Source organism: Sinocyclocheilus anshuiensis, unplaced genomic scaffold, assembly GCF_001515605.1.
Source record: "Sinocyclocheilus anshuiensis isolate Anshui unplaced genomic scaffold, SAMN03320099.WGS_v1.1 scaffold552, whole genome shotgun sequence".
Lineage (NCBI taxonomy): Eukaryota > Metazoa > Chordata > Actinopteri > Cypriniformes > Cyprinidae > Sinocyclocheilus > Sinocyclocheilus anshuiensis.
The window spans coordinates 130,375-141,675 of NW_015554362.1; the positions used below are offsets into that span (position 1 = coordinate 130,375).

At 38.8% G+C, this 11,301-nt stretch overlaps 1 protein-coding gene across 1 annotated transcript in view; it reads left to right on the forward strand.

Annotated features, from left to right (window-relative positions):
* The window catches only part of LOC107671464 (OTU domain-containing protein 7B-like), a 36,170-nt gene that overhangs the window by 13,841 nt on the left and 11,028 nt on the right, over nucleotides 1–11,301 (forward strand). Inside the window, exon 2 of the mRNA XM_016464386.1 lies at nucleotides 8,645–8,825. Within this exon, the coding sequence (XP_016319872.1) occupies nucleotides 8,741–8,825 (85 nt within the window). The 5' untranslated portion in view covers nucleotides 8,645–8,740. The remainder of the gene's footprint in view (nucleotides 1–8,644; nucleotides 8,826–11,301) is intronic.

Below are 11,301 nucleotides of genomic sequence, written 5' to 3' on the forward strand. Positions count from 1 at the left end.
TAAATCGCATGCGATATTTAATGCGCATCTTGTCAGAAAGCCGGTTCTGTAATCAGCGGTAAATCTCCACCTGCGTGCTTTCACATTGAGCAGCATTAACTACACAGAGCCGTTGTTCACTGACGAGCTGCGCAAAACCACGTTCATATTCGCTCGATTTTTTTGCACAGCTCGTTAGTGAATAACGGCTCTGTGTAGTTAATGCTGCTCAATGTGAAAGCCCGCAGGTGATGGAGATTTACAGCTGATTACAGAACCGGCTTTCTGACAAGATGCGCATTAAATATCGCATGCGATTTATCGTGCAGCCCTACCATGTATGTTATAAGATATATTGAGAAGATCTGACAAGCAAATCAGGAGAAGCATGTCAAGTCTTGTTGCATGCATCAGGGCTCAACAGTGGGGATTTTTTTTTTCAGCTGTCCTGGTCAGTATTTCAGACTATTACCAGCTCCATGACAGCTATAAAACAAGGGGGTTATTGCTTTATATGTATATTATATATCCAAAAATGCATAAAAATACATGCACATGATCATTAAACATAGTTGACAGCACAGCACTAGCCTATGTGACAGTTTCACTGACCCGCAGGGTCATCTTTATTGTTGAGCCATGATTTGTTTTATAGGGGTGCAAAGATTACGAGCATTTGTGTTGTTTCCATAAACTTATGCAAATCTTTGTTATTAGGTTAACCTGAACACAGTCGCAGTCATCAGTCATATAGGTTAGAGGGCTAGAGTCAGTACACAGAGCTAACACAACCGTGTTGACCTCTGCTTGTGTGTCTCTGTTTCAATGATCCTGCTATCTTAAAGCACCCACGTGTTGGCAGCAACACACATTATGTAACAGACAAAAGCCCGGCTAGCCAATGCAGAAAAAATCTGTTGGGTGCTGTCTGTTTACAATCCATCACCTAGGTGTCTCTGGCAAAACCAGAATGCCATAATGATGCTACACATGTGATGTTAAGAGATCATCCAAATTGCCTATAAGCTGACTCTGTAAACATGCTGGTAGCCTTTTGTTAGTTGTTTCTCCCTCAGTAACCTGAGAATATTTACTTGCCCTTAGGCCATCTAAAATGTAGATGAGTTTGTTTCCTCATTAGGAACAGATTTGGAGAACTTTAGCATTACATTACTTGCTCACCAATGGATCCTCTGCAGTGAATGGGTGCCGTCAGAATGAGAAATCCAAACAGCTGATAAAAACATTGCAATCCACAAGTAATCCACACGACTCCAGTCCATCAGTCGAAGTGAAAAGCTGCTTGTTTGTAATAAACAAATCCCTTATTAAGGTGTTTTAATTTTAAAGTGTAGCTTCAAAATACTAGTCCATAATCCATAGTAATGTTTCCTACAGTGAACAAGTCCATGGCCCTGTTGTCCTCTCACATCAACATTTGTTTAGAACTGTTTTAGACTGTTTTCGCTTGTAAACTTTCCTGATTTAGACAAAATTACTTTTTCACTGGAGAATAACGGATTAATATTTTAGCCGGAAGCAATGGTTTAAAATTATAAAAAATTCTCAATGACAGATTTGTTTATTACACATACAGCTTTTTCGCTTCACAAGACGTTTTTGTGTGAACTACTCATTTAAGTTATCTTTGACTTTTTGTCAGGTTTTCATGCAATCATGCGCAACTTCTGTGTTTGACCATTTTGCTTGTTGGATGGTCCTGCTTAGAGATGGGCTTATGACCTTGTCCTGCTGCCCTGTTGTGTTTGTTTGTGTTATAGAAGAGGCTGACTCACTCTAACTAATGTTATGAAAGATGTAAGGTGAGTGTGAAGCGAGCTGTACACTACTGAGTCATTCAAGGTTTTATTTAGCACTTCATATTTCCTTTGAACTGTTTTGAGTCACTAATCTTATCCCCACCCTGTGGATTAGTCTGATAAGCAGCTCTGGGCAGGAGCGCTTTACATGCCTAGAAATCATCAGATACAGATGTTTAATCATGTTCTAGATTCAACAGACTCTCTTGTTTTCGTCGTTAGTCTTTCTCTAGTCTCTCTTCTGTAGTTGCCAAACAAAGTCCAAGCAAGAGAGAAGGCAGCTCCCTCGCTGAAAAGGCCCTTTATGTCCATCAGTATCACTGTGAGCTGCCTGTCTTTTTGTTGGGCGTAGAGGTGGGGAGGGCCCAGTAAGGAATCATGAGTCATGGGCATTATGTTGAAAAGTTTGAGTCAGAGCTTAAAGGGAGGTGACGGCAGCACTGACAGGATGCACCATTACACCAGGGAGAGGAGATTTAGGCCTAGTCCACACATACATGGCTATTTTTTATAAACGGAGTTTTAAAACAATTGTTATTAAAAAAATCTCATCCACATGAAAATGCAAAAACGCGCTATGAAGCTCTGTCAAGATCATGCCAAACCAACAGGTGACGATTATAACCCTAACGGTAAAGCCATGTTGGCCAATCACAGACTCTCCTCATGTAAACAAAGGAGATAGAGGCTCACAATCTGACGTCAAACAAAGGAGATAACAGCGTGCACTCCGACGTCACAAAGCAAAATCTACAAGTTCAGCAGCAATGAATCACTATTTAACACATCAGAGGATTTACACTGACACATTTGTTTGGGTTGATTAGCATTTTCCTGTTGAGGAAGATGTGATTGCCACTTTAATTTGATCTGTCATCCAAAAAGCTTTGTTTAAATGTTTTACAGCAGAGCAGCTCTGCCTGAATGAGGAATTATGGGTAGCAAGGCTGCACAATATTCAAGAAAAATGTGATAACTTGTTAAATAATACGCTATTCAATATGCAATACGAAAGCAATAAAAACTGAAAATTATATAACCAACATACTATTTTTCATATTCTCCAAACAGGATTTTTACAGCCAAAACAGATCTACAATTTCATTTAATCTTGATTGGCTGGTATTGTTTTTTTTTTATGTGTGTGTGTGTGTGTATGTATTTTTATTTTTTTTTAAAAGCTTATATATATATATATATATTAGGGATGCTCCGATCAGGATTTTTGCAGCCGATACGGAGTACCGATTTCTTGTCATGGTGATCGGCCGATTCTGATCCCACGATCAGCGCATTATGTTACCGTTATCCCTTACAGCTCCGACGAGGTTTTGTTCCATCCTCCGTGCTGTGACAACTCATAAAAGACTATTTTAGCCAAGCAGCGCAGAGAGCCGCTTCAGAAACGTGCCGCGGCTGGCCGGTATAAACAGAAGCATTAGAGCGGCCGTGATCAGCTCCGGTTCCCGTGAAGCCGTAACGCGCCGCAGACTGTGCAGTGAGGCGCAGATCAGCTCTAACGTCACTGAATCTGCTGTTAAAAATTAACCATCCATTCGTCGTATCATCGTGTAAAACATACCTGACAAATAGTGAATTTTTCATTGTTTCTCGAAACGTCATAGCATTTCCACACCGGCGTTACATGACTGTGGCGCCAAATCATTTATGTCCCACACATCATGTACGTCGTCACGCGTTGACATCATCAAATTGTGATCGGTTCGTGAGAGCGGCCAAGTGTAGTGAGTACCGATCGAGTCATAAAATGTGATTATCGGCTGATACCGATCTCCAGCCGATCAATCGGAGCATCCCTAATATATATATATATATAGTGTATGTGTGTGTGTGTGTGTGTATATATATATATACAGTGGGTACGGAAAGTATTCAGACCCCCTTAAATTTTTCACTCTTTGTTATATTGCAGCCATTTGCTAAAATCATTTAAGTTAATTTTTTTTCCTCATTAATGTACACACAGCACCCCATATTGACAGAAAAACACAGAATTGTTGACATTTTTGCAGATTTATTAAAAAAGAAAAACTCAACATGTGCAATCAGATCTCTGCAAGTGATTCAAAATGCAGCAGCACGTCTTGTTTTCAATGAGCCCGAGAGCCCATGTCACACTGCTTCTCGTCTCTGTGTACTGGCTTCCAGTCGTGGCTCGCATCAAATTTAAGTCATTGGTGCATTCCTACAGAACAGCCACGGGCTCCGCACCCTCCTTCCTCCGCTCTATTCTATGCATCTACATCCCCGCCCAAACCCTGCGGTCAGTAAACGAGCGGCGGCTCGTTGTCCCATTGCAATTTCAAAATCGCTGGTAGCTCTTCGGGCAGACATTCTTCAGATTTTGGTAGCCCAAAATTAATTTAAGTAGCCCGAATAAAAAAAAAAAAAAAAAGACATCGGCAGAACTTCACTGCGGACAAATCAGCATGATTAAAAACTTCAGTGATCGCTTTTTTTCTTCAAATAACAAGTCAAGAGAGTAGGGTTGCAACGGATCATAAAACCCATGGCTCGGATCATATTGCATTATCATATCAGATTTTGAGTAACAGATCGGGTCATTTTGTAGAGGAGCAAAAAAAATATGGTTCTTTATTATTTAAATAACAGAATACTTACCAGATACCACAGCAAAAACTAGTAGCATATAGGGATGTAACGATTCACTCAACTCACTGCGATTCACTATACTGATTTCACAATACAATTTTCTCACAATTTTTCTTTTTAAAGGGTTACTCCACCCCAAAATGAAAATTTTGTCATTAAAGAGCAGGTCATGGTTTTTAAAGTGTCCTAATATTGTGTTGAAGTCCCCTACAACAGGTTTAAATGCATCTAAGGTCAGAAAACATTGTAATTTTCTCAGAATATACATTTAATATTAGAGTCATTTGCCAATGATTTCGAAACGATTCATTCTAAGCAAGTTTGGAGCAAACCCCTCCCTTCCATAAGCCTACTTTGCTCTGATTGGTCAGCTAGCCAAGCCTGTTGTGATTGGCACAGAGAGGAGTCCTTGAGCAAGTTAGCGAGCGCTACCATTGACTAACTCGCTCGTCTCTCCCGCATTAACCCTATAACTGCTGGTGCAGCAAAATAAACCGCAATTTCACAATGATTATGAAGTGTGTGCTACATTCTTTATTATTAAACAAAGTAATTAGAACGTCAGTCTACATTAATCGACACATTCTTAGGAAATAGTGGGTTCACAGACTAACTAGCGGAAGTGTTTGTGGGCAGGTCAGACTCTGTTCGTATTTCGCGGGCAGGTGGGGATTATGCAAATGTGTTACCAGTGACGTATACCAGTAACAGGCAAAAGATTCGAACTCGTTAAGGCGATTCAGAATCGACTCTCTCTTTTGAGAGACAATATCTTTATTTATCATGCACGTTTTTGATTAACAACTTTGCAGACTGTTACCCCCATGTCGTTCCAAACCCGTAAAAGCTTCGTTCGTCAGTAAAGCCGCTTCTGTAATCATATATGTAATTCATATATGATCGTGGTTTTGCGCAGCTTGTCAGTGAACAACGGCTCTGTGTAGTAAATGCTGCTCCATGTGAAAGCACGCACATGATGGAGATTTACCGCTGATTACAGAAGCGGCTTTACTGACAAGATGCTCATTAAATATTGCATGCGATTTATCATGCAGCCCTAAAAGACATCGTCAAAATAGTCCATCTGCCATCAGTGGTTCAATCTGAATTTTATGAAGTGACGAAAATACTTTTTGTACACCAAGAAAACAAAAATAACGACTTTATTCAACAATTCGTCCCCTCCGACCATAGCGCCATTTTGGAGAGTATCCACTGAACGTAAACTGCGTATGCTGTTCTACTTGTCTGTGTCAGCTGCACCACATGAATACGCTGTTTTCGTTCAAATCAAAGCGTAAATAAACATAGAAAACGTATCCGTGTGGTGCAGCTGACACAGACAAGTAGAACAGCATACGCAGTTTACGTTCAGTGGATACTCTCCAAAATAGTGCTACGGTGACGCGGAGCAGATGAATTGTTGAATAAAGTAGTTATTTTTGTTTTCTTTGCGTACAAAAAGTATTCTCATCGCTTCGTAAAATTCAGATTGAACCACTGATGGCAGATGGACTATTTCGACCATCTCTTTCATGCTTTTCTGGGCCTTGACAGTGTTATTTACTTGGCAGTCAATGGGACAGTCACAAGCCTCCCGGTTTTCTTCCAAAATATCTTAAATTGTGTTCCGAAGACGAACAAAGCTTTTACGGGTTTGGAACAACACGGGGGTAAGTGATTGACAACATTTTCATTTTGGGGTGGAGTAACAAAAAACAAAATGAGATTTGTCAAATTATAAATGAAAAGTTGTCCTTTTATTATTTCTCCAACAAAATGCTGCACATTTCTTTGTGAAATTGAAATATGTCATAAAACTAACATGAAATTTTAAAACAAATCCAAAATCAAATAATTAAATACAAATAAAATAAATCTCTTCATATAAACAAATTGATGCTTTGGCTGTGCTTTTTCTATTTAAAATCAGAGGAAACCACTGCATTTTAATCACGATCCAAAAAAAAGATGCTTAATACATGTAATTTAGATTGCAATTGGATTGTATAATTTCGAAATTTAAAGCAAAAACAGAATGGTTTGATTTTAGCTTTGTGAATGAGATGCAAATGTCACTCTCTGACAGCAGGTGGCGCTTATGGAACAGCAGGTGTTTATAGACTGCTGCCCCTTTATGACCGAATGCACGGATCCAATATAATGATGCACTTGAGATTTCTTTCTCCACTGTTTACGTTCACTTAAGACATAACCGACTGTGTTTACGAGAATAGTTGGCGAGACAGTTTTTTTTGAGAGAATTTTGTGTGTATGTGTTCATCCAGATGCAAGGATACGCGAAAGAGGAATCAATTCTGTGTACGCGCATTGTCTGAAACGCGGCTCTCTGTGCGCGCAGCTCCGAATGCGCGTGAATGGTTTAAAACACTTGAATGTTTAAATCGGCAAGACTTAGAAACGCGTGCAAACGATCAACTACGATCCGTTTTACCCCTACAAGCTAGTGAACAACGCAAATCAAGGAAGGAATTTTATATCACTGTTCAAGATAGCCCGTCGGGCAGGGCGGTGATACAATGTGGTAGCCCGACTGGAAAACACATTAGCCCCGGGACGATTTTGCGAGCCCTGCATAGAGGCACAAAATCACTCTCCAGGATATTCTGATCATTTCGATCATGCAGAAATGGATAGTGTAGTGGCTTTTTTCGGCTCCTCCCGTGCTTTCCTGCGCTGGCTTCTCAGCTGACCATCTCTTTATGTCAGGATGCTTTGGGCAGTGTAGTTTGAGACATAAAGGTTCAGAACTGTTATGCGATTTTATGCAGCCTTCAAGTCATGTTGGAATGAATGTATTTACGAGATAAGTGCACATGAATGGTACTTTCTGTGTCATACTATTTAGTGAGAAATTTTGAGCCTTGACCCTCTGGACTAGGGCATGTGAATTCAAGAATCATGGTGATTAAAAAAAGTTGGTTTGTCATAAGTTGTAGGCTAATTGTGAATATTGACTGTACAATTTAGTCTGTGTGTGTTTCGTGTGTTGTTGATGAGGAATAGCTATAAAGCTTGCTAGAAAATAGTACTCATTTAGCCAGTTTATGAGGCGGCAGACTTGCGTGACAAAACAAAATTTTCCATCATTGTCTATGTGTCATTCTTGTGCTGACACAGAGAAAGCATCAATTACACTCAATTTGCTCTTCTTTGTGTTGCATTTGAACCAAAAAAGCTTCCTGTCTCTGAGAAGGTATAAAAGAGAGACATAAAACTAAAAACACAACTATTTTATTCAGGCTAAATTCACTTTAATGCACATGTTCATAATTATGACTTCCAAACACACAGGAAATTCTCATGAGGACTTAAAGAGAACTAAAACAATGGATGTTTTCTTGGTGTCTTATGCTCACCTAGGCTGTATTTGATTAAAATATAGTAAAAACATTAATATTGTGAAATATTATTATTATATAATATTTTTATAAAATAATGGGTTTTCTATTTGGATATATTTTAAAGTGTAATTTATTCCTATGATGCAAAGCTGCATTTTCAGCATTATAACCAGTCTGAAATAATTTTAATATGCTGATTTGTTGCTCAAGAAACATTTCTTATTATTATCAATGTTGAAAACAGTTGTGCTGCTTAATAGTTTGGTAAGAAACCTTGGTGCTTTTTTTCCAGGACTCTGTTCAATAGAAAGTTTAAACTGCTTTGAAATCTTATGTAACATAATTTCTTAAAAAAAAAAAATCTTGCTCAACCCAAACTTTTGAACTGTAGTATATGTATGTTGCAAAAAAAAAAAAAAAAAAATGTTAGTATTACGGGGGGGATCAGCGGAAAAACATCCTTATTGCTGAGCCCTGTCTTTGATTTCGGGTGAGATCAGCGGAAAAACATCCTTATTGCTGAGCCCTGTCTTTGATTTTGTCTGTGTGGGTGTTTTTCCCCTAATATGTCATTTAATTGCTTTTTATTTTTCAGTTATTGAATTAACATCATTTGGGGCTTTAAAATGTGCCTAAAACAGCGCTATCATAGTAGCCATCTTTCTAATGAATTGCGAATTCTCTGTAATGCAAACTGAACCGTTCAGCTGAGCTCCACAGCAGAGGTCACAGGAAAGACATGTGACTGCTGGAGTCAACAGATCTCTGGTAATGTGCACCGATATGATGCACAGAGCCGAAGCTTAAACATGGCCTCACTGTCTGTTTTCTTCTCTTGCTCTTTAGGTGTGGCCGAAACAGTCCTTCTGCTTTGAGGGAGAATTGCTCTCCTGTATTTTCTCTCTCCTGATGCCTCCTCCTGCACTGTAAATTCATGATCACATGACTTTGGATATGGACGCAGTCCTGTCCGACTTTGTCCGTTCTACTGGAGCTGAACCCGGACTGGCCAGAGACCTGCTGGAGGGTGAGCAAAAACCATCCTATTCCCCATTATCCTCACTGATTTTATATATATATATCAGTGGCGAGCGGTGACTTTTTTTAACCGGGTATGTTGAGTGATAAGTTGAGTGTATGTTGACGTTTTTATAAACATTTTTTTTAATTTACCGCTTGGGCAATAACGTTAACAATAACGTATATCTTCAACATACGTTGTCTATGACCAAAAATATGAGAAGATAATGTTTTCAGTGGACTTTTAATATTTGCTTTGCTTGAGAAAACAAAAATATACAGTTACATAGTTTTTTCTTTTGATTTAGTCGAGTTGGTTTTGCATCAAACACAATGTGATTTTCAGCAATCGAGATCTGACAGCAACAGCACATTTTTCCGCTTGGGCGAGCGCTTTGCGGACAGCTTACCTCGTGCATTAAATCTCCCGCAGTATATATATATGTATATGTATATGTATATATGTGTGTGTGTGTAATATTTATGTAATTTTAATTTATTTTTTAATATACTTTTTTCATTATTATATGTAACTTTTCTTGATTATCTATACTTTACAAAACTACATTGTAAAATTATTATTATTATGGTTACCATTCTGACTAATTCTGTTTGGGTGAGCCATGTATAGTTCAATATGGTGTCTATGCTGACTAAGGTCTTTATGATTAAGTGATTGCAGAAGAGCAAAAGAACAGTTGCTTAAGCATCTATATGAATGTGTGCTGTTAAGCCTTAACAAACCCAGTGCATGTTGCCTAGCAACACTGCAGATAAGAGAATGAGTTAAAGGGGTCATATGATGCGATTTCAAGTTTTCCTTTCTCTTTGGAGTGTTACAAGCTCTTGGTGCATAAAGAAGATCTGTAAAGTTGCAAAGACTAAAGTCTCAAATCCAAAGATATATTCTTAATAAAAGAAAGTCATATATAAGTAAGTCATATAAGAAATATATGAGTCAACCACGCCCTCCTAAAACGGCTCGTTCTAACACGCCCCCACATGTCTACGTCACTATGTGCGCGGAATAACGCGTCGTGTGTGTGTGTGTGTGTGTGAGGGGAACAGAGTCACAGGAGAGTGAACTGCCTGTCAGAAATCATAGCACGTCAGCTGTCTTAACCGCGGCTTGTGTACTGCATCATCACTGTGTCTGTCACTCGACTCTGTTGCCCTTTCGGGCTATAGGTCTGCATAGGGCTGGGTATCGATTCAGATGTTCCAATTCGATTCGATTTCGATTTTCAAGCTCTCAGTTCGATTTGATTTCGATTTTCGATTCGATATTCGATTTCGATTTCAATTCTCGATTCGATTTGACTATATGAATGAATATAGATTTAATACAAATCCTATATTTATAAAAAATGTCACATTTAATCAACGAAGCTCTCTACACTGCGCAATGAATCTCTTATTTACAGCCTGTCTACACTTTGCTTATGAAAGGATTCGTTAGATATGTCTGTGATACATTACTCAACGCTGCAAAAACACGTAGAAACATTTGAAGCTCCCCTGAGCGCAATCACAAGTATGATGATGATCGGGTCAGTCGAATTGGTGCTACTAAAAAAATTGTTATAGTCGCACGCAGTAGTTTTCAGTCGCACTGTAGAGGCCTGGAAGGTGGCGTTGACGTCGGGAACGCACCTGAATCCGCCATTTTAAGCAATGAATGAATGACGGACTCTCCGTTGTAACATCACGCAAGGCAAATAAGGGGGTGACATCTAGTGGATTAGACTAGTAATAAGATTAACGTAAATCTGATGTTCAATGTTTGTGGAAATAAATATTGAAAAAAAAATCGATTCGTGGCCTTCGAGAATCGATGTTGAATCGACCACATTTTAAAAAAACGATATATCGAAAAATCGATTTTTTTGCCCAGCCCTAATTTTAAGGATTCATTTGTGAACAGAAAGATCAAAAGAACAACACTTATTTAAAATAAAAATGCTCTGTAACAATGAACAAAGATTTTACTTTCACGTTTGATAATTTTAATGCATTCTTGCTGAATACAAATATTAATTTCTTTAAACAAATAATCATTATATATAATAAATATAACAATTGTTAAAAATACCTGAGAGTGTTACAATGCCCCGTTCCTGAGGCTCAAACCTCAGATACTTGTTGCAGAAATCAGCAGACTCCAGAGCCAGAAACAAAGCACTAGCTGCATGGCCTGACCTTAATTCTCAAATGTGTTTCATAATTTATGTAAATGACTTACCCTACTTACCCTGATAGTTGCATATGATGTCATTTCAAAGCCTTGCCAACTCTCACCTGACTAACGTTTTCAAATTGAAGGGAGTGGAGGACTGATAAGAATAGGTCGTCCAGATAATAGGTTACCAGTGTCTAGTTTCATATTCTCCAGTATACGCAGTAATCTGAACATGTATCATGGCAGCAGCCACGGAGAAGCGACTGTCGAGGGGAATCTCTCACGCCAGCTCCACCATCGTCCA